We start from the raw sequence: 24,721 nt of genomic DNA on the forward strand, positions 1-24,721 counted from the left end.
TTAAAGCACACGCAAAAAAATCGGGAGCTTCTTTGCTCATCGTTCCAGTTTTCCTTTTGACAGCATTCTTCCCAAAAGCCCCACTCTAAGCCTGAAAGAGACTTTTTTGGAGCACGCTTGATGCCTTCTCCGACTCTTCTTTCTCTGCTTCTGCACGTGCAGCACCTGACACAGTCTCTCACTGCACAGTCATAACTTGAGTGGATTCACATGTGGCTTTACTTTACGCCTCTGGTGTTGCTTGCAACCAGCTTCAGGAGAAGATGGCTGTGATCACCACCAGTTTGTTAGCACCACCCAGCGTGTCATGTAACACAGCCATGACTCCAGACTCTCACTCACTTTCTTCATTCAGGTCAGAGCTGAGCTTAAAAATCTCTGGTGGTGGTGGTGCTTTTGGAGGCGAGAGGATGCTATTGTGCTGTAGATTGTTCAAAATATCAGCTCTTTTCATTCCTCAGTCTATGAAACAGACTTTGCTCTAAGTCTCCAGAAATTTATTCATATACAGACATGAGCTAGTCTTGTCTTCATATGAGGACAATGGACCCAAGGATGTTAGTTTTTATGTATTCCTCATAAAAGTAATTCTATTTTGTATCCAGAAACAGAAAGCCAGTTTTTTTCCATTTTAGTGACATAATTTTATAACCCCTCTTGCATTTCCTTCCCCGAGCACAAGCATAATTAATGGTCTCAAGTTTCTCTCCCGCATCTGCCAAAGCAAAAGGAACATGATTTAGAATTTTATTTCATAATAATATTATCTACTTGAGCACTTGCTGATTTAGATTACATTGAGCCTGGGATAATGACTGGTTGGGTAGCTGATCTGTCTTTGCTTTTTCACCTCTCTAGATAAGAATAGCATTTACTGACACCTGACGCTGTCCTGCCCCGTACCGGGGTTAGAAGCTGCCCTGCAGGGGCTGAAGTGCTTTGCTCCTCTCTCTCTGCTGCTGCAAAATTTGGCCATGAGACTGCCTGAGTCACAGGTACCTGCAGGCAATTCAGGGTTCTGCCTTTTGGATTTTATGGTCTTCTACTCCATGCTTTATGTTCCTGTTCCTTTTATGTACTGAATATTCTCCTTGGACTGACGTGTTTAAAATGCGCTATTAGGGAGATGGCTCTTGCTTAGAAATATATTTTAGAATCCATTTGTCTGATCAGTACTTTAGCAATTTCTCCACCTGCTGTGTGATACGGTCATCGTAAGTGCACACTCTTGGTTAATGGACCCTGGGATGCTGTGTTGGAAATGTTGAAACAATCCTTTAGGAGGCTTGTACTGTGATGGAGTATTTGTTCACAACATTATGAATGTTTCAAGCATCCTGCTTGATAGCAGAGACTCTGGTTAGTAATTATTAGATCTCTTTGGTTACAGGAATATTTGCAATTTAGAAGTAGTCATCCAATTCATCATTTTTTTATTATGATGAAAACCAATTCAACTAACTATAAATCAGCACCATTCTCCTTAGTATTTTCTTATGCTGGCAAATAAGCAATTGACTTTGAACAACAGGGGGCAAAACATTTTTAAAAAAGAATAATTGGATACCAGCTTGTATTCCTACAAAGAGAAGAGGGAAGTAGAAACTGATGATAGAATTGCCCAAACTGACAAACAGAAAGACCAGAAGGTAATTTAGAAAAGCTGTATTGAAAAATTGTACCACTTTTATGATTAATGCATCACATCTGGTCTCTCTGCTAAATGATAACATGAATTATGAAGTTTTGCAACTGTATTCAATATGTTATTATCTGAGGTAAAGCCAGCAAAGAGACAAAAAAACGTTAATTACGGAATGCAAGCTCAGTTCCTAAGAAGTTCCTAAATCCTTCAGAAGGTGTGGGAATACTGTTGATACTGCATTTGTACTTGGTATCTCAGTATCAAAAGAAAGCAAGGGAGGGGGGTGTCTATGACTCACCACAGCCATTTTTTTAATATAAAGCCAAAAATGACATTGTCATTTGATAAATGAACTGAGAGTGAAGCTTGACATATTAAAAATGAGATGAGTGGGAATTCCAGCCGCGGGAAGGGTGGAGGCTATGCAAGTTTTTAAGTGACAACTCTTGTGTGGTTTTTTATTTCTATAAAGTAACAGATTCAATTAAAGGCATAACACGGATAAATCCGTGGCTTACAGACCAAAGCAAATTTGGAAATCTAGGAACCTGGGCATACATTATAAGAATAATTTTAGGTGTCAGGATTATCAGGAAAATAGGGATACGTCCCCTCTATCGCATGTTGTCCAGTGCTAGTCTGAAAAGAGACAACTTGCAATTCCAGGAAATACTAAAGTTCTTCTGGAAATGAAAATATCAAGGTTTTGGCACCTCAGACTGCACTGAAAGAGCTGGGTTTGTTTGGCCTGGAGAAGACTCCAGAGGGACCTTACTGCAGCCTTTCAATACTTAAAGGGGACTTCCAAGAAAGACGGGAACAGGCTTTTTAATAGGGCCTGTAGGGACAGGACAAGGGGTAATGGTTTCAAATCAAAAGAGTATAGATTCAGACTAGATATAAGGAAGATATTTTTTTAAAAACAAGGCTGGTGACACACCAGAACAGGTTGCCCTGAGGGGTGGTGGCTGTCCCATCCTTGGAAACATTCAAGGTCAGGTTGGATGGGGCTCTGAGCAACCTGATCTAGTTGAAGATGTCCCTGCTTATTGCAGTGGGGGTGGACTAGATGACCTTTAAAAGTATTTTCCAACCTGAACCATTCTATGATTCTATGATTCAAATGAAATGAAGGGCTGCTGTTGGTAGCATTTACATGAATTTGAATTCAAATAATTTCACAGTGTCTGCTGAACAGGACTTGTGCAGAAACACTGAGAGAGCACTAAGAGGTCTTACACCTTTTTGTCATGGCACAATGGATTTTGTACAGATGACTCTCCACAGAGGAAAAGAAGTTTTGGTGAGAAGCCTGAAAGCTGGAGCATAAAGATTAAGAAACTAAGCTTTTAGGGAAGGAGTTCATTTTCAGCCAGATCAGCAGGCCATTCTTATTTTACTATTAATTCATTAATAAATATAAATTTATAAATTAAAAAATAGATAAAATATATAAATAAAAATACAAATTAAAATATAAATGTATAAATATAAATTAATAAATTCATTTTTAATTGTCACAGGGATGCATGGAGGGACACATGGAAAAGCAGGACCACCTCCACTCAATTTGCACCATCATTTACACCGTCTTTTCAAAGAAGATCTCAGTGACAGATTGCCACACGGGGTTACATTTCAGGTAGAGGTTTCCCTTTTCCACTTCAGCAGTGGTCTAATTTTCAGGCAGACCAGGTCACACTTGGCAGACACTCATTAGGAAATTAGTCTCTCGTTAGCTGTGCGTACAAAACACCCTTCTCAGTGAACGACAGGGGTATGCACTCAGCCCTGGGACACCAGCAGCACTAGCTTAGTCCAGCAGCTGATGGGAAAGGAGGGGTCACTCAGGCTGGGCACTTCTGCCAGACCACTGCAGGAGGCAATGCCACCCTAGGACAGCGGGCATTTTTTATAATTACTATGGCACTAGTTCTGTAGTCTAAATGTTAAATAGTTTACCACTAATGATTCATCATTCCAAGCCTGTAGATGCCATGCCTCAGAGGCACAGGTAACAGAAAACAGGTTTTGTTCTACCTTCAAAAAGAAACTACATTAGAAAAGAAAGTTGTGTTGCAAAGTCAACTGTCAAAAGTTAGACAGTTTTCTGTACACATTAATACAGACCTTTTGCTTATGCAACTCTATACTATTTTTGTCACATAACCTATGCATCATTTATGCAAAGAATGCATACACAAGGTGGCATAATTAAGATTGCATGAGACACTAAATCCACCGTCTTTTGGTTTTGAGCTTAAAACCTTTATAGCTTAATTTATATCTATTTCCCACATACAGTTCCTAACTGAGCATTTCATGGTTTTATCCTGCAAAGACAGGGACCCTAACAGATGCTGACTGAGCAGCTTCCTGACTTCAAAAATGAAGCATCATCAATTTGTGAAAGGGTTTATTTCATTTGGTTCCCTGTTACAGCAGGGGACCAGGCTTAGTGAAGAAGAAAGGTCCCTCCCATTTCTGTGTTCTTAACAGATATTAATTTAGCTTAAGATGAATGTCAACGCTAACACGTTTAGTTATGGGTAACTACTTACTGGTCTTTTATTTTTCTGTTCCCTTCTCCAGCTGTCAGTGGAAACCAGCCAGATGTCTCTGGTTTCGTTCATGGGTGAATTCTCTCTAGCAACATCATTTGCATTTGGTAAATACAGTTCAATTTATATTGAGTGCCTTGTTTGTACTCTGTAATTTAGGGTGTGCTTCCAGATAGGCAATGCCAACGAGTGCTGCTGCTGTTGTTCCCGATAAGGCAAAGGTGCAGGAGCCTGGCTGCACATGCTGGGTGCGGGTGTGAGGGGCTTTCTCTGCCTCAATTTTCTCATCAGGCCTAAATGGTGCCTTTGCTGCACAGATCTGTAGATACTCTTTGGGTGGCAATGCAAAACCTGTTATCGCATTAGCTGTTCAGAAGTTTAAAGCTATCTTAGGAAAAGGTTGAAAGTCTGCGACGACCACATGTAAAAGAGTCCTTGAACATGTAATCCATGGGAACTAACAGCCTTTGTTGGTGGCTTTGCATGGTGGCCAGCTCTTCAGTGGACATAAGGCCTGAAATACTTCCTTGTTTTAAAAAGTGGGTCTTCTCCAGACTTCAAAAATGTTGACAGAGAGGAGATCAGGGAACAAGTGTCTGTTGTGCAAGGACTACACAGCTCTCTGTCGTATACATTGACTTCCACATCCAGCAATTTTTATTAACATTATATTACCTTCATGGCTAAAACCAGTATAGCTAGCTGTAATGGTTAAACTTTTGGCTGCTAACCATCACCCTGATGGTCAATAGATGTCTTCCTTTTTAGCCTTATTTCCCATTTCTGTCACTTCAAACCAGTTCAAAACACAGCTGCAAATATTATCTCTGCTCTGACCACGTTATGACCTTCTCTTGTTTCCACAGCCCCTGTTTTGTGGGCTGGGCTCCCTGCCCCAATCCTTCAACACGCCGCGCCTGGGTGCCCATCGCCCCTTCCTCCAGCCCCACCGGGGGCTGCAGGGCTGCCCCCCGCCCCAGGGCTGCAGGCCAGGCCCTCCTGCCTGGCTGCCGACACACATGCAGAAGTAGAATAACCTGGATCCATCCTCGTGGAAATTCAGCAAGCATGGATCCAGGATCCAGGTTATTTTACTTCTTTCTTCATCCAGCACTATGGAAAGGCAAGTACAGGTATTACATCTGCTACACTGCAGCATCCTCTTTCTGCTTAACCCTTAGAGCATCCTCTCTAATCCACAACACTTCTTTGCAGCCCTGGGAGCGAGACCGACCTTCTTTGTATTTCGCAAGGATATAAAGGTTAGGTGCTTAATAAATAAGCTAAAAGTAAGATCACAGGTTTATATTCTGCCTCGCACACAGCAGAATTTGTTTAGTTCCTCCAGTCTTTGCTTCAGTTTGCCGTGCCTGAACACTTGCCTACAGACTTAGCACCTTCTGCAGGAGCTGTGTATGGGAAGTGGCACTGAGAGCACAAAGAGGGACAGGCTGTTCTTAAAACAATCCTCAAAAGACAAATTATCATTTATTGACATGATAATCCGCATGTCATCATTCAACAGCACTAAGAACGTGGTTTCGGTAAACACATTTTTTTACATGCCAAGTTTTCTTGCGTTCAGTAAGAATACTGACTTAATTTTTCACTTCTTCTCTCAGTCAAACAACTTTGGCCCGAATCCTAGAGACACACAAGTATTGAGTTCATTACTGTTCGCTCTGCCGCAGCCCCTCACAGAGTAGCTTTCATGGCCGGAGCGAAAGGGCTACTAAATGGGTCAAGATTACCGACTGGTAAACAAAACGACGCCTTTTAAGTTTACTTTAGAATTTAAATAAAGAAGAAATTTTAAAGCAGCGTGACTGTTTGTCAAGCACCGGCGGAGCCGCGCAGGGTTGCACAAACGGTGACACTGAGTTCATTGACGCCCGGGACAGCCACCCGCGCTGAGCCACCTGAGGACAGGCGCCGGGGCCGCGCGCCCCTCCGCCCCTACCCGCGCAAAGGGCGCGCTGCCGGGGGCGCGCCCCGGGTGCCGCACCGCCCCCCGCCCGCCCCGGGAGGCACCGGGCACCGCCGGGGCAAGGCCCCCGGGGGAAGGGGCAGCCGGCAGCGCCGCGCCCCACGGAGGGAGGGCGGCCCGGCCCGGCCCTGCCCTGCCCCGGGGGCGGAGGGCCGCGGGAGCCTTTGCCTCCTCCCCCGGCCCCGCCGCACACGGGAGGAGCAGGCGGCAGCCGGAGGAGCGGCTCCGCGGTCCCAGCCCTGCGCCAGCCGCCGCCGCCGCCCGGAGATGCCGCCCGCCGCCCCGCGGCCGCCGCCGCTGCTGCTGCTGCTGCTGCCGCTGCCGCTTCTGGCGGCGCGCCCCGCGGCCCCGCCGCACAGGTACCGCGCCCGCTCCGCGCCCCCCCGCAGCAGCGCGGGGTCCTGCTGCCCGCTGTGCCGGGGGAGGGCCCGGGGCAGCCCCGCAGAGCCCAGCGCGCCGCGCCGCCCCTGCCGTGCAGCAGCACCGCCCCGGGGCCGAAGGCGCCGCCGGGCACTCGCCCGCCCTCGCGTCCCCGACAGCAGCGCGGTGGCTCCGCGCAGGGGTGTCGCGGGGCTGCCCGCGGGTCCCGGGGCAGGGACAGGGACCGGGACCAGGACCGGGACCCGGCCCCTCCGGCCCCCAGCGCCCCCGCCGGCGGCACCGGGAGGCGGGACTCGCTGCCGGCCTGCGGGTGGAAAACTCCCAAAGCCAGGCTGTGTAGTAAGTCTTGATGAAGTAAGTAAGTAAAACATGATCAAAAGATCCAAATTGAAAGCATTTCAGAGCGGAACAGAAAGGAATGAAAAGTTATTCTTATTGCTGTGCGATTTTAACTAGTTATATAGACTATAAGAAGCCATTGCTAATGACTTGTTAATAATTATTTCCCCGTTATAATAGCAATTTGCAATGATGCAGCACACCGCCACACTTTCAGTCTTGTGAGTGAAAAAAAGGAGGGAAGGGTAACAGTCTGTGTAAACCCAGAATTAAGATCCAACTAAGTAATTTTCTCTGCGCCAAAGTTCGCATGTTAAACTTGCCCATTCATGGCCATACTGAGATTATGTAAGTAATGAAACATGTTTAAAGTTAGCAATCTTTTTAAGTATTTAAGCTGTGTTTTGAAGTATAAGACAGTCTGTGCTGCTTTACTATTATACAAAGAATAAATGAAATATATTTAAAAATTAAGCACTATTTTTCCTATTATTCTCAGGCCTACATTTACATGTGGAGGAGTTGTATCTGGAGAGTCAGGGTTTATTGGGAGTGAAGGATTCCCTGGAGTCTACCCTCCAAACAGCAAATGTACTTGGAAAATCACAGTAAGAATTTTTAATATCACAAAATCAGTGCTGAAGACAATGAAGAGCTATCTGTTGTTGACGCCAGTGTTTTATAGAGGATAATACGTGTGCAATAACAAACTCAGTAACTCAGAGCAGCTCAGCTATCCAGAGCTTTTTGGGGTTCCTGTAATATGGTAACAGTGGCTGAAACTAGAACTGACCTTCCCTGGAGTCAGAAGCAAATTTTCATTGACTTCCATGGATACACCTGTAACTGTTTTAAACTAACCCTCTTGAAAGCAAACATCTACCCTTCCTGTCACTGCGGAAAGCAATAGTTTGTTAGATCAAATGGATTAAAGCAAAGCTTTGAGGTGCAGATGAGGAAAAGCAAAATTCATTGGCAAGAAGACATAGAAAAAATTTCAAACAAAACCAGTAAATTCAGGCATGTTTGCTTGTAGTGCACTAAGAACAGTGTTGTGCCAGCCAGGGCATCTGCAGTGTGTCACATAGCAAGCTGACGAAGTAACAGGACAGCGTTGTTACATTTATAAATGACCATGGGAAAGCATGTGGTACGATTGATATTTTGATGCTGAAATGAAACTGTAGGGCAGAGACGTGGTATTCATGGACAGCAAATGCCATTAAACGAGGACTAAACACTCCAGTGCTGGATGTGTCCTTATCCGCAGGCTCAAAGAAAGGGATTTGATCGAACGATTACTTTTCCTCACATCTATACAAATTAAGCCCTCCAAAACTACCCACCAAATTTCCTCTCTGGTTTTTAGGCAAAGTTCACTAAGAACTCCTGTGACATTCAGGCCTGGAATATGAGCTTTACAGAAAAAAAGTAGTGTAAGAAAGCATAAAAATAAGTTAAACTAGTCCATGTGTTGCCGGGATCACTAAAGACAACTTCAAAGACAGCATTACAGGCTAGGTGTCGGCAGTAGAATGGGACGTCACAGGATAATTGTCTCCTGCTACTATAGAGATGCTGACGCAAAGCAGGAGACATTGATCTGTTTACAGCGTTCGGCTGAAATGACTCCTACCCAACAAGTGATGTAATTTTAATCATTTTATCTGAAGGATACCAGTGAAGCTGCAACAGCTGCTTTCTGCACCTTTATGTTGCATGATTATTAGAGCCAAGGTAGAAGTTACCTTTAACCTGTGACTGACGTTATCCAGAAGAGCATGATGCGCAGTGCAGCGTGTGCTCATAAACAAACTGGCTTCGTGCTCTCGAGGGCTGAGATGACAGCAGTTGGCGTGGTCCACCTTACAGGCTGAAGAGCAGATGCAAATTGCATTTGGAATCATGCAAACATGCCTTAAATAAAAGGGAAAAAAATGTCCAAAGTTATTTACCAGTATACCTCAGTATTAGATCTTCATAAGTTCACAGTTTAATCTGGAGGGAAGTAATAATTTTGATTATAACAGCATAAAGTTTTTGCTATTAAAAAATTTGGATTACAAATGGAGGCAGCACTGAAGAAGCATTTACTAAGCATTGTATGGATCTGCCCTTCATCATATATTGGGGGCAGTATTTGTATTGTATTTGAAATATTGATTGTATTTGAAAAGTCCATACAGAGCGGTTTCATTGCAGACTTAGCATGGCTGTTGCCAACAAGGTGCGAGTGTGCGGGTTAGCCCGGGGGCTGTGAGAAGCGTTACAGCAGAGCTGTGTCTGCACTCAGGCTTTACTGACCATGGGAGGCACTCGATGGCTTCTGGCATTTCATCACCGTCCTGACTCCCATTTTTCTGCTGTGCTGCCATTTACTCCTGCTTTTCAACTGCTGCACACCTATTGTCTGTAGCTCACCCAAAGCCAGAGAAGGGCTGCACAACCTCAACAGTCCAGGCTTTCTTGTGCCTCCACCCATTTAACCCCTTAGACAAAACTGTGCACTAAGCCAAGCTGATTTTTTTTTTCCCCATCAACTGTGTAGAACACTGGCTTCTGGACGCGCAGGAAGGATGTAGGGAAGGCAAGGGCTACAAAACTTGGAAGACTAAGCTTGCACCTTTAAAAAGAGGATGACTTAGCAAACTGAGGGAAAGTGGTACACCCTCGAGGGTCTGGCTAGCTTGAACTCAAACGACAAAATCCTTTCACTAGATGCTGCTGAGGCTCAGAATAGCTTGCAATAGCACCAGGTAAGAAAGCCAGTTACACTGCCGTGAAGAAACATGCTGTAGCTACTGTTAGGCTTCCTCATTCAGCAGCTGATCTGAGAAGGTGACTAAGAATTTTTGCCTGTCCGTTTTAGCCAAGGGCTGTGAACACCTTCCCAAAAACACCCTGCCTAATGCAGGATCGTACAAGTCTGCAAGGCTGGAATAGGTCATGAGAAGCATGAAGCTGTTGTTTTCTCAACTGCAGGGTCTCATCATCTATAGAAGAAGTCCACAGAGAGGCAGGGTGACAGCTGATTTGTTCTTTAGAAGAAAACAGGTTTAGAAAACGTTATGGGTAATACAGATAAAGCAACGTAGCATTCAGGTATCAGCTGAAATCTTTCCAACGGGTTTGCTACAGCTAGAAGAGTCTCTCTAACTCAATTATGGTTCTGTTATTTCAAGAGACTGGGACTTTTTCAGCTGGCTAAAGAAAACAGCTTCTCTATTCTAAGAGCTCTAAGAAGTGTTCAGCACATGCTTGTGGTTATATTACAACCTTGGCAGACTACCCAGCAGCTTTTAGCTAGCTTTGCTAAGAAGTCACTTGTACAGCTATTTCCTTTCCTATAGTAATGTATATAGTTTTATCTAAAATATGTCATATGCATTTATTTTAATACTCTGTAATCCTTTTTGGCCATCACCTCACATAAATGTGTTACATAGTCCAAGAGTCTGGACTGCTGTCCTGTGTTTTTCTGGCAGATTTTATAGTTCCCATAAAACTCCTAACAACTTTATGTGCAACGGTAATACTGAAGACTGTCAGAGTTATGTCAGGTTATATTTTTATACGTTCAGGAGCTGTGTTCCAGCAGGTTTGCTGACAATAAGCAAGGTTTGAAAAAATTACTTATCAGGGGAGTTGGGGATCTGTCCTGGGGGAGCAAAATACTTTAAATCATTTTCTCTGCGTTTTAAGCATTCATTTCCCTGTATCCTGGTAGAGAACAGATCTTTACACATGGTTGTATTGCCAGAAAAGAAATAGGCGAACAGAATCTAGTGCCTTTGTCAGGGAGAGCAAGCTAACACTGATTTTTTTAAAAAATTGTCCCTTTGTGGCTGGAGAGGATGGAGCTAGGGAAAAAGCGACTAGGCAGGAACTGTGGTTCTTCCCAGGATGTAACTCCAAATAACTTTCACATTCATTCTCAGTAGAGAGAAATAACATTTGGCTTGCAGGTAGCTGCTGTGTTTTTCAAATCTACCTAGGACTGCTATGGCAAAACATACCAATCAGCATTTTACACACCAAAATACATTAAACCCATATACAACATAGGTTTAAAAATTAGGCAAAATATTTTTTCAAAAAGTTGGCATTTAAGGTTTTCTTTCCCCACTCAAAAGATTATTTTCGAAACAAATAACCTGAACCAAGTAATTCTGAAAAGCATGACAGTTTGGGAATCCTCCCCAGGACCTAAGAGGCACAACGATGACAAGGGCTTTGCATTCAGTCAGAACAACGACAGAAAACCATCTTAACTACTTTAAATTTAACTGAATTTTGATTACCATTATATGAAATACCTGCAATGAATAACAACAAAAACAAATCTAGGGACCTTACTTTGTAGTGGATTGTATATATAAAAAAATCATGCCCTTTTGAAGAGGTTAATAATCTACAGGGATGATTTTAGGGAATTATGCTCTGGAAAAAAACCCTAAAAATTCAGGGAGTGCAATTTTCCTTTAGCCTTCAATTGGAGTGAGACATTCTTCACATGAGTTTAGCATCATAATTTCTGATCTTAAAGAAGTTAATAGAGTTGAAATAAGAAGGGATTCAGAGGACAAGTACGGGTTACTCACCCGAAGTGTGCCTCTGTCATTGAAAGATTCCAGCTGGATAGATAAAGCGGAAAAATAAGGCACACCCTGCAGGGGAAGCATCACATATTCTTCCCTTGATTCCTCCCTCTTTTTTTTTTTTCTTTTTTTCTTTTTTAAATATATAAAGGCTGCAATTCCGTCCAATTCTTCCTCTGAGGTATCCCATCATCTTAACTGTATCAGGCTCCAACGTGGCTCAAAGTAAACAATACTGAGTCACGCTGCCCTTTGCTTTCTCCCCTGTGTTTTTCATGGAGCAACATTTTAAATGTCCTAGGATAAACATTGGCAGATTTTAGCACATTAGTTTTCAACATTTCAAAAAGGGAAATGGTACAAATGAAAGCAAAGCATTGTTTTGCAAAGAGGCTGTATTTAGGGCAGGGTTCCTCGGGAGTGGCTGCAGACTGGAGTGGCTGCTGCCAGAATGTGGAACCACCGTCCTCTGCACTCCTGAATGTCACCCGGTCAGACCACAAACTTTTAATTGATTTATCATGCTGGAAGACATTTGTTATTTTTGTGAATAATGACAAATATTATTTTAATAAGCAATGACATCATTTTCTAAAGTAAAGCAGTAAGTAGTGACTGAGATTACGGGCCCATGCATTTCTGTAAATGACTTGCCTCCCCAAATTCAGCTAAATGCAAGCAAGGATGATTCTGACAACTAAAATCTGGAGTATGCTCCTTGTTAGATGTTCGTGACCATGTGACTAAGTTTTTCCTGCACGTTTTCTTTCAAACCCGTGAAACAAAACTTAGAAACTGGGGAACAGTCTTGACCAAAAGCAGGTAGACCGAGCAAACAGAAGCTATAGAGATTAAAAACTGTAAGGAAATGTAATTAGATAATGTGCTGTAGTATAGTATAACGTAGTCAGTGGTGGAGAGAGGAGAAGGAGGCATACGACACCGCACAGAACTACTTCGACCATGACACGGAACACGCGAGCCTTAGGTGAGGGTTGGCTGGCAGCGTGGAGCTGGCTGCTCTGCCAGCATCCTCTCCCTCCGGAGTGCGGGCCAGTCCCACCTGGCGGGAGCACAGGGCGCCCGGGGGTAGGACCCAGTGCCCGGAGGCCAGGCTGAGCAGGGCAGCGCTGGCTGGATGCGCTCACGGGGCTGAGCTGTCGCTGGGCACCCATCAGCACTGCTGAGGGATAACCCCTCGGCTAAGTCTCAATCCATTTCTCCAAGGACAGCAAAGAGACCTTTTCTTATCCCAGAACCAGCCACCTCTCACATTTCAGCGTCCTTCTTCAAACCCTGGGAGGGAGTAGGTGTCTGCAAAGAGGCAATTCAGGCTAAGAAAGTAGGGAAAAATCTCATAAGCGCTAACGTAACTCTTTCATCTGACACGATAGAGCAACTTCTGCTCAGCTTCCAGAAACAAGGGAAGGAAAAGGGGGAAATTCTTAAAGATTAATAAGTTGTAGCAAAGCTGCAAGACACTGTAGTGGAAAATGTTGGACAATCTTGATGGTAGGCATAACAGCTCGGTCTGTTTTAAAACATGCTAACATTTAAAGGTCACCTCATTTGGATCCTGTTGTACCAGCTGTACAAAGTTATGAATGACGACTGTTCTACCCCAAAAAAGCATATGTGATTTTACATACATACTTCTGGAAAAAAGGCTGCTTTAATGTAACTGCCTAAATCTGACTTTATCTGACTAGCCTTACAGCCAGCATTTTTAAACTGATTTCTCTGGTCACATAGAGTTTGTAGCATAACCATAAATAACATTCAGGTCTTCTGACAGGAATACCAAGTTCCTTTTAGCTCTTTTTTCCATTAAAATGACCATGTCTTAATGCTTTTTAGTGATTTGGACCAGAAGACAAGTAAATGCAACGGTAAGAGATGTAGTTACGAGAGCAGCGATTCAAGGAGTCATACTGCTTTCACAGAATAGATGTCCAAGTGGGTTGTTTTCTGACACCAGCTACAGGGCTTGCTTACTTCAGTCGTGTCAGTTTTAAACATAAAATCTGGCTTTAAAGTTTTCTAGAACACAGTCACTGTGCTTTGGAATTTCTGGGTAAGATTAGGTGAGTTTTGTGGTTCTGATGTAGCAGCGGTAGTGACGTACATCCACCCAGGGGAACTGAATGCATTTTTGAGGGAACTTTGAACCTGAAGGAAAATAGTCTGACAGCAGCAACAGGAGCTGCAGTGGGGGTGGGCAGCCAGCAGGCCCCCTGAAAACAGCTGATGCAGAGGTCTGTCCTGCTGCAGCATCAGTATCAGCACTGGACGTAAAAGCAGCCACACAGATGAGTAACCTTAACGTCTCTACAGCTCATTTTTCACTACATCTGCCTGCGGTAGTATCTTTTGTGGGTTAAGTGGTCATTCCATCTATACCTGAAAAGGCATTTTGAACTGTTGAAACTCACAACATGAAAACACTGTGTGACAATTATCTAAACTAGGATTTTAAAATGAGTCACTTAGGAAGAAAAAAAAATCATGAACTCTTAAAGTAGCTTAAACATGGACTTGGTGCAGATACATTGTGTGTTACATATTTAAAGCAGCAAATAGCAGTATCTCAGTAAAGCAGAACAGCTACAATTATTTTAATAGGTAATCACTCTACTGGGCTATGAATTGAACGCAGATAATTACACTCTGCCTGTCTAGGGTCCCTCTATGCTTTAAAATACCGCTTCCTTTCTTCCTGCCCTTTTACATAGCACTGAGCGCTTTGTTAGAATAGTCGTCACTTCTCCGTATGCTGCTTATTCTCGTAAAAGCTTGCAACCCTATCCCGGGAAATGTTCTCCTCCTTGTAAACCATTATGCTCTCTTAATTTACACCCTTGTCAGTACTCCTGCCTGTTTTGCAATGTCCGCAGATGCAGACATGTAAGAAGATTTGTCCTGTCTTATGTTTCCTCAGACGTTTCTGAAAACAGAGCCCTTTTCTGTACTGAGGACATCCACTAATGGTTCTTTTGAATTCTCTGTTTATAGTTTTACATCCAAATATAAATCTTCCCCTGCAGACTTCAAGCTAAACGTACTTACCCCAATAACTAAATATCAGGGTCATAGAGCATTAGCCTTAAAGTTTTTGATTTTATTTATAAATGTAAGTCATGTGTCAGTAGATTAAAAAAATCCTTCAAACTATGAAACTTTATGACACAAATCAGCAAGATAAGATAGGCCATTGCATTTGCTCAAAATTGTAAATTGCTTGTTCCATTTTATTTTATTTTTTTAACCCATATTCATCTCATCCTCCTCACCTTACTCGGTGACAGGGAGCTGCATGGTTGATGGCATACTTTGAGCAGAAAGTAAGAGAAACATGCCAAGCTGGACTGGGTGACGATGGTATATAATCAACTATACACACCTGGCTAGGTGATACTGTGGATCAGGAAGAAGCTAATGGCAACACAGACAGCCAGAGCTTTGTTTTTGTCATTGGTCCAATATGATTTTAAAAACCACTCTGCCTGCAGTATAGTTGACAAAAAGAGCTTAACTGGCAAGAAGTGAAGGATATGAAAATACTCATGCAAATAGTGGGATCAGATAGATACGTGGTGGCGGTCATACTTCAAGATAAATCTCTCCCTCCCCCTGCCTCTCTCTCTCTCTCTCTCCAGGTCCCAGAAGGAAAAGTAGTGGTTCTTTCTTTTAGATATTTAGACCTGGAAAGTGACAACTTGTGCCGATATGATTTTGTGGATATATACAACGGTCATGCCAATGGTCAGCGCATCGGCAGGTTCTGTGGCACTGTCAAACCAGGTGCTCTTGTATCCAACAGCAATAAAATGTTGGTGCAGATGACTTCGGATGCTAATACTGCTGGAAGTGGATTCATTGCAAAGTTTTCTGCAGCAGAACCACATGAAAGAGGTAATTAACAATTACGTGTATGCTGAAGACAAATATAACTGTACAACTTGATGGAATTGTTTAAATGCCAGAGATAGTAGGGATTGTGCTGTTCACTGTAGTCATTAATTATCTTGCTTAGCAAATAGCGAAGTATAACTTTAGCCATCGTAGTTAATCAAAGTAGTAAAGAGGAGGGCTAACTATTGCAAGAGTTGTGGAAGAACTGCACCTAGCAGCAGTTCTGGTAATGGATGGTCAATAAAATGGCGGTTGAAATTCAATACAGATAAATGCTGCAAATAAGGGGAAAACCCCCCAACTTGTATGTACAGTGCAATGGGCTCCGAATTAACTATTACCACTTAGGAATGAGATCTTAGGTTTAAAATAGGTAATTTATGAAAACAAATGTTGAGCATCAATCCAGTGCTCAATAGGTATCAAAAAAGAAACAGAAATTTATTTTTTTAAGAGGTAATAAAGACCAAACAACAACAAATTATGCCACTATAAATCCATAATGCACCTACGTGTTGGATACTGTGTGCCATTCTGATGTTCCCACCTCAGAACAGGGTATAATACAACTATCTGAAGCAGAGACAGCAAGTATGATAGAGTTACGGAACATCATCTACACATAGACCAGACAAGCTGCACAGCACAGACCTTTTCATGCTGGAAAAAAGAAGGTCAAGGGAAGTATAGTAGAAGGCTCTGAAGTCATGACCAGTATGGAGAAAGTGAATGGGGACTAGGGTCACGGTCTCTTCTAATAAAAAAAACCAGATGAGCAAGGGGCTATAAAGGGAAGGAGAGGGTGAGTGTTCTCAGTGAGCTGTTACACAGTGGAATGCTGTGCCAGGGGAAGTCATGGACTGTCAGTTTCTACACCGGTGTAAAAACAATCAGAAAAACATATAAAATAAAAAATTGTTAGGTATTATTAAACAAAATTATTACCTTGTGCTTGGGAAAGCTGTGAACTGCGAGAGGCTGGGAGGTGACAGGGAGGTGGGGTCACCCTGCTGAGTGCCATTTTCAAGGCTTTTGCTGTTAGCATGATACCAGGCTAGACAGGTTGTTGGGCAGATGCAGTGCAGGTGATGAGTAATTTATTAGTCCTTCCAGTTGTATCCCTCTGTTGATCACTTCTGGAAAGATGTATTAACTGTAAAGTGATAGAGTTAATAAAGAAGGTTTGTAGTCACGCTATAAACAAGGATTACATACCTGATGTAGCTTTGGAATTTGGGACTAGGAGGAGGAGATATGAAGGAAAAAAATATCTCTTCTGTCACGGGTTCTCTGCTGGCTGCAGTTCCTTCAGGAATGCCGGTCAGCCCCAGCACAGCTCCCTGATGGGGATGGCAGCTCCAGCACCTACGGCTCCTCCTCCGGCATTCCCTGCCCTTTATTAAACCCATTTCCTGGAGGTGCCACCGGCTGAGCTGAAGGGTTGGCCGTGTCCTGTGGTGGGGCTGTGGCTGAGGCAGCTGAGCTGGCAGGGTCTCCCGTGCCGAGGCCCCTGCAGCAGAACAAGGGCGTTACATGGGTGGCCTGTCCCTGCTGTACTCGGTCAGCATGGTGCACTGTCCTTACAGGGGATCAGTACTGTGGGGGACGACTGGAGAAGCCGTCTGGGTCCTTCCAAACGCCCAACTGGCCGGAGCGAGACTACCCTGCGGGAGTCACCTGCTCCTGGCACATCGTCGCCCCGAAGAACCAGGTAAGAACTGGCGCAGCCCAGCTCCCGTTGCCCGCAGGGACTGAGGTCTCACCAACAGCCTGTTCGCACCACACTCTGCTGCGTCGCACTGAAACAATAAAATTGGGATCTGGCTGAAACGTGGCGCTGGGTACGTGCAGGGAGCACAGGCACGGCTGTGCTCCGGTGACACCCGCCTTCCTGTCACGGACTGCCTGATGCACGCCGGTAACTCCTGTGCCTTCTCAACATTGTGTGTCCTCTGCTGTGCACGGATACCTTCCCCTAAAATAAACTTTTTAAAGCATCTGTGACTGGTGAGGCTTTTAAACCAGATTTGTGTTTTGAAGATGATTTTGTTAATTAACAAAACATCATGCAAATTAAGTTTGGGCAGGTGATCATCTCAGGACCAAACATGATGACTGATGCCAGGTTTCAGTCTAACAACATTTGTAGCATTTTTTGGTGTTGCTACAGGTTGTTGTTGAGGTACTTGGGCAGAGCTGATAGAATTGATTAAAAGTGGAAATTATTTTATTCTGCTTATAGTACAGGGAATGTCTTTGGATGTGTCCTGCACAGGGATTTTCAATGTACATTTCATAAAGTTTGTTTTATTTCATAATTTGAAGACTCTATCTCAACATGCTTGCTTGATTAGCCACATGCTGTCAGAGCATATGTTGTCACTTCATTAAGACTTGAAGAGGTGACAGCAGACCAGGAGGGCTCATTGGCCACCATTGGCCATGCATGGCAAACACAAACATGTCCCCTACGCTGTAGGGCTAACCTTAATCCTAGCTTCACATTTTCTGGTTGTTGCTGAGCCATCTGCTCTGTACCTCGGCGGGAAGTCTACAATGATGGAATGTTTTGGTCACCAGGCATGTTTGGTAGGTTGCTTTTCTTAACCACATCCAGCTTTTTAAATTCCTCTACATGTAAAGACAACTTTCCTCTTAATCTTCTGCTCATGACCATAATCCTCCAAATAAAAAAAGCCGGCCCAGATAAATATATTCTTCAGATCTTTCATACTTTTCCATTTACCAAGGTATTTTCTCCCTTGAACTAAAGCAGCATGTCAGCTTAGTCTTTCCTGTACTCCTCTTTAATCCACATTCCTTGCTTGCTAGATACAGGTCATTTAACAATCCTATAGATAGGCAGTGAATTTGAACACCTTATCTGTAAACTGCAGATTACTTTGGTTCTTTCCAAATATCTCTAGATAAGCCTAAAAACTTTTCCTAAGCTTGTAGAGCAGACTTAAGAACAGCTATATAAGCATAAAAATGAGAGCATTATATCCTGTGCCTTTTGAAGATCCTGTTCCGTAAATCCACAAGTTTCTGAATATGTGTTTTTCATGTACTGCAATAGTGGTTGTTTGCATGCAAACAAGACAGAACTTTGACAGTGACAAAAGCCATTTTTGAGGAGGCAGTGAATGAGCATCTCGCTTCAAGTGCACATAAAAAGCTGTTCACTCCTCCATCTGTCAAAGTTTAGGTGCCGCTCTCTCTGCTTCCCTTTCACAAGCAGTGAGCGATAAAACAAGGCACTCTTGCTTCTAATACAAATCAATAACTGCTTAATTTATCACAGAAGATGGAGGAGCGTCTCATGATGGTGAAGAGCTTCTATTCTATCATTAAATACTTTGTTATTAGTGCAAAGTGCACTTATGAACAATAGTAAAGGCAATATTATGGCCTGCTGTTTTGCTGGCTATGGACAAATTTAGCATTTCTGCTCACAGTTGTGTTACTTCTTTCTATACCATCTTTTTTGATCACAAGCATATTACTCAGATGAGTACTTCCATTTAAAGTACATGTTTTCATCATGATGAAAAGATTTTGGAAACAAGCCTCTTACTCATCTCTGAAACCCAGTCCCCCTAGGTTACTCATACTTTATGGGAAACAAAATGATGTCTTATACATCTGAACAGTGCAAAAGAATATCCAGCCAAAACTCAGACATCAGGTGATAACAGGCTATCATTGCTATGAATATAGAACAAGATCAGTTTCACTCTGCCAGCAAATCAAATAAAGTGTACGCAGTGTATGAATGACTCCTTTTTCTTTGCACAGTCCTAGAAGTTTTAATACCATCTTTGTTTGAGAACATGTTTAAAGAGAAATCCTGCATATCTACAATCAACACAATTCAGTGTTGTCATTCAAGCTTCAACTCATACTATTTATGGGAAGGTGATTTAAATACTGTTGTGCTTCATATAAAGCAGCAGCCTGAGGGCATACAGTACCTCTGTTCCAGTTGTGCAGTTACGCGGCATTTTCCTTCCTTGCTACACACAACTGACAAAATCATACTACAGGACTTTGTTTCAGAGTAGTAAATTGCATTTCTGTTTTCTTGTCCGTTCTTTTTCTTTCTTAAGTAGAAAAGTCCACAAATACAAGTGATATTGGAATTAATTGCATCAGTACTGGAAATACTAGAGTTATACTGGTTCTTACTTGTGACTTGTAAAGCCCAAACACTTCTGGAAATTGTGTATGGAAACACAATTCCTTTAACCACTTACTTTCTCCTGGTTTTAATCTTACTATTTACTGATTTTCTTTCTATCGATATTTTTGGTTTTGACCTTTTTATTTCTGCATCAAGTAAACACAGCACTGGCAACCACAGTGAGTCGAACCCTGCTCTTAACAAAGTCAGTGAAATAGCTCTTACCAGTTTTGCCCTTGCTTTTTCCTTAGCATATCCTTGTATGCTACAATGACAATTAAAGTCCCTTTTATATGGTTAAGATTTGTTACAGTTATTGTAAAAGCAATATAACACCTAACCCTTACTATCACATTTTTGTTCACTCATAAAAATATCTTTATCAGAAGTTACGTGCTTATCTTTGAGAAGAAAAAATGTTTTATAGAATATTGGAGTCATATGTTGAACGATTTGTTGGAGAGAAGTCACGCAGATTGAAATACTTTACTCCACAATTAAGTGGATTAAGGACTTTTCCTTTATAAAAAGAAAAATCAATTGGTACTTCATATAAAGAGGCCACTTACAACAAGAAGCACTAATAAAATCTGCGTATCAAAACCTTAATCGGTTATTTACACTTCTCCTGCAGCTCATAGAGTTAAAATTCGAGAAGTTTGATGTGGAGAGAGACAACTACTGCAGATATGACTATGTTGCAGTGTTTAATGGTGGAGAAATCAATGATGCTAAAAGAATTGGGAAGTACTGCGGAGACAGCCCACCAGCGTAAGTAACTTTCTTGAATCATGAAGTTCACTCTCGTTATGTGTCATTTGGCCAACAGTTTTGTACTAGGCTTCTGAAAGATTGTAATTCTTTTTATAAATATGACATTTTCTACCTTCACTTGAACTTCTAGCAGTTGCTTAGTATCTTTCCTCTCCCTAGGTTTTCTCTTTTCTCTCTCCCTCCATAACTAGCCCTGGCTGCAACCCATGTTCTGCCCTGTCCCTCAAGCCTCATTAGAGCGCTGCCTACTAACAGCAGTACTAATGCTATTGATATTGGGACAATACCAGTATTAATGGCAGCTGAGCACCAATATCCCTTAGGATGTATGTTTTGATTGTAGGTACTGAAGTACAAAGATCCAGCTGACCTCTCTAGCCCCTTGGCTCGTTACTCACTTGATCTGACTCGTGTCCCCCCCAGCCGCTCCCTTCTGCTGGGTCTCTGGCTGCTCCTCGCATCGCTGCTCACCATCCCTTCCACCTGTGCCAAGGCACGCTCTCTTGTGGCACAGACCGCTTTCCTGAGCGTGCTATGTAGCACAGCAGGCTTTCACCAGCTTTGCTATCAAACTGCTGCTCCCAAACCCACTCAACACCTCCTGCTCCAACCCACAACTCACCTATCGCCCAAAAAACAACCTGTGCCCCCAAGCTTCCCACCCCCAACCCAGCAAATGGCCCTGTAACTATATAATTGGGTCTAGCGATAGTGGATCATAATTATTCTCCAAAAAAACTGTAAATTTTTTTGGGTGAGGCTAGTAATTTTCAGCTCTCCTTTCTCGTTGTTCCACTTCCATCATGCTTCTTAAAGCCGAGTAGCTTTAGAAGATGAAGAGAATGCATGTTGTTCCAAGAAATACAAGCCATTAAAGAAAAAAACCCAAATCACCAAAGGTAGAGGTGTGTGAACATATCTCAGAAGTGGCAGCTAGTTGGATTCCAAGAGCAGCTGCCTGTGGCGCAGGGGAAGGAGGTGCACACCTCTGCCTTTCTAAGCATTGCTCACTGGACGGAGATGTACTGTGGGTTGCTTTTGTGGTTTTTGTTTGGTTGGGTTTTTTAAGGTTATGTAGTATACCCTCAGGAGATTAGAGGGGAGGCAGCTACTCAGTAGGACTCTAAATTTTTAAGAGTCTTGTTAAAGATTTTTGTTCTCCATGCAGTTATGCAATAGCATGACAGTGCTAGAGTAAGCTTAGGTCTATGGAAATCTATTAGAAATCCAGCAAGAATTTAACTAAGGGTAGGGCTGCACCTGAAATATATTAACTTCAGTACTTCAGTTTCCTTCAGCCACCTTAGGCTTTTGGTCTTGAGTTACACTTTTCTTTTTTATTTCCCTTTTTTTTTTTTTTTTCCAATTTGAAATTTTCACGCTTACATTCATTTCTTTTCAGGCCCTCTTCTTGTAGTAAAGTTAAGAAAAAAGATACTGATAACAGAGAGTCTTATGGGTAAGATTGTTCTTTAACTGCTAGGTAATTCAGGCCACTAAAATGATGCCAGAGGCTGAATTCTAGCTGTAGCTACATACATAATTACCTCCTTGTTTTCAGGAAAAACTTAACTAGCAAACCATCTTTCCATATTGCCTCCAACCCAAAGGCTGTGAGATAGAGGGAGGTTTTATAAAGCAGAGTTAGTGCTGAGTCTCAAGACAAGGAGATGGGTTAGAAACCTTGGTCATTCACTTCCACCTCTTTGCCAAGTGACATTTAGGATTTTTCCATTTTTGCCTCATGTATGTATTTGTAGCATAGTGACTTCATACTTAATAGTTTAGAGCTTTACCTGGAAACTAAGATTAATTGTTGCCTTGCAGTGCTGTGGCACTTGGAATGACTGCAGAGGGACTGAGCAGGTCTCCAAATGGGTGATATATTTCCTTGAGCTGAACTTTGTGAGCATCTGTATATATTAGATAACAAATCACCATCATCTGAAGTAAAAATTCCCTCCCAAAAGGAATTCTATTGCAAACACTCCTCTTTTTGTAGACAGAATAAAAAAACCCAACCAGCAGGTGACAGGTGTTAATTACATTACTTCATTACTTCGCACTTGATCACCAGGTAGACAGGTATTCCACTGATGAGCATAGCATGAGAACCTCATGGTGACTTTGCAGATCCATCCCTTACGACTCAACTGTTACTGAAGAACAGTAAGGCATTTACCTTCAAGCTACTGTAACCGCCCCCCCCCCCCCAACCTAACAGAGTCACATATTGGAAACACTTAACTAGTGATGTCCCATGCACATACCTTCAGTTCCTGCCATGGGCGTCTGACTGTGTGCAAGTTGGATCCAAAGTGCCGGAGCAAACGGACTTGCTTCCTAATTGAACAGAATTTAAGCCAGAAGCACGATTAGAGTCTAGTTTGACTTGCTCTGTGTAAGCTGTGACATTTCAGACCTCTTCCAGCTGAGGTGAGGAATGAACTCCACACCATCTTGTCCCTCCCTTGGTTCTCAGAAGACAGCAGTGAACACCACCCCTTACAGGTGAGGCTGGTGGCCACCAGTCCCTGGGACTCAGCTGCTTCTTCCCAGCTGGAACCCTGCAAGTGTGTTTTGCACTGCTGGGAATCTGGTCTTGGCTGACGGCAGTGCAAAAGGAAAAAGTGCTGGTTAGATCCTGAGAGGCAGCCAGGAGCAGCTTCCTAAAGCACCTCTCAGCTGCGGCTCAGCATCTATCCCCACAGCACATCAAAGCAGTAATTGGCCTGCCAAACCCTAGTGAGCTTCAGAATATAGACGTTTTAGTACGGACTTTGTGCCATGGTCAAATAAGGGCAGAAGACTGGGCTCAGACCCAGGCCACATAGCTTAGAGATGAGATTTCCTATTACAGATGTTAGAAGTGTCCTGAAAGCCAATTTTAGGATAGCACTGCTTGCTAACCAGAGATCCAACACAGAGCTTGAACACAGTCACTCACCCTTGCAGAATCGTATATAGGCAGGTTCTAAACCCAGTGAAAGGAGGAAAGCGTGGCTCTCGGGGACTTTCCACTAGCTCTGCAGAATTCTAATCATAATTTATAAGCTGGGTTCAGAAAAACAGTAAGGACAAGATCAGTGTTGTAAAAGAACCAGAAATCACGGTGTGTAAACTGAATTGTGAAGCCAGCCTTCTGTAAAGAGGATTACTTGCGTGTCTGACACAGTAATTATGAAAGGTTAGTCGCGAACCAGCAGATACAGATAACGTAATGTGGCATTCTGTCACAGAAACGGTATCTACATCAGAAGCCTGAGTAAAGTGCGTACCTTGAACTCATCTGGTGGTTGCCGAGATGAATTCCGACCCAGCAGCAGACCAACAAGGCACCCTGTAACCACACACCTGACCCCCAAATGCAGTTACTGTGATACGTGAGTGAATGGCGTACGTAATGATCACAATCGATTAGAAGTGATTACTCCAAAAAAACCAACCCTGCCTCTCAGACAAAAAGCCTTTTTTCCAAAAGGCAGGACACACAGACTAGGCCGGATTTTTCAGCGTCAGTGTTGCAGCCCTGTTGCTCAGGACCCGGACCAAGGCCTGGGGCAGCTGCTGGTGGCCGCCTGCCCCCTGCCCAGCCCGAACCCCTGCCGAAACACTGGGAGGTGATCACAAGTTTTGAGTTCAAAGGCCTGATGGAGTGTTTTGAAGCCTTTCTGCTCCTGAACTCTGCCCACGCTTGCTGGGAAGAAACACCGCAGCCATTTTAGTAAAACTACATCTTAAAAACACTCTTTTCCTCTCTCCTGACCAAGATTCTTTTGCCCCTGTACTTATTTTATTTCCTCTTTCCAAAAACTGTGGTTTTGCTTGAAGACTTTGTGTTACTCTATTAATGAATATCGAGAGGAGGTCTGTGGAAAGCACAGAAGAACGAGAGCAGTGCTGCTTTAGCCAGGCGCGTGTTCCACATGCTTGTCTCTAGTAGAGGTCTTGAATGAAGTCTCATCGTACTACATCCACATCCCCAGGCAGCTGAGGGCACAGAAAGTACCGAGCAGCATATGAACTGAAAACTAATACACTGAACAGTGCTTGCTGGTGGTATTTCAAATCCTAAGGAAATACCTCCATTTGTTCTTCGAGGCCGTGGTAATGAATATCCAATCATTGACAAAACCCAAGCCACAGAAATAACTCAAGGCATTCAGTGATTCTTAAGAATTACAGAATCCAACACTAAATTAGTCTTCTTAAGGCTTTCCAAATGCATATGATGTTTGTCATTAAACAAAACCAAATTCAAAACCCCCAACATTCACTTATCTCTGCTACATCCCATTTCTTCAAGGTATTTTCCCACTGTGTTAATCTAGACCCTTCCAT

At 43.1% G+C, this 24,721-nt stretch overlaps 1 protein-coding gene across 1 annotated transcript in view; it reads left to right on the top strand.

The window, feature by feature from the left end:
- Positions 1-50: 50 nt before the first annotated feature.
- The window catches only part of PCOLCE2 (procollagen C-endopeptidase enhancer 2), a 32,430-nt gene continuing 7,759 nt past the window's right edge, over positions 51-24,721 (top strand). Inside the window, exons 1-5 of the mRNA XM_080409599.1 lie at positions 51-6,552; positions 7,413-7,521; positions 15,168-15,423; positions 17,010-17,134; positions 20,241-20,377. Of these exons, the coding sequence (XP_080265725.1) occupies positions 6,461-6,552; positions 7,413-7,521; positions 15,168-15,423; positions 17,010-17,134; positions 20,241-20,377 (719 nt within the window). The 5' untranslated portion in view covers positions 51-6,460. The remainder of the gene's footprint in view (positions 6,553-7,412; positions 7,522-15,167; positions 15,424-17,009; positions 17,135-20,240; positions 20,378-24,721) is intronic.

The sequence above is a fragment of the Falco punctatus genome (genome assembly GCF_963210335.1).
Source record: "Falco punctatus genome assembly, chromosome: 13".
In the NCBI taxonomy this organism is placed as follows: domain Eukaryota; kingdom Metazoa; phylum Chordata; class Aves; order Falconiformes; family Falconidae; genus Falco; species Falco punctatus.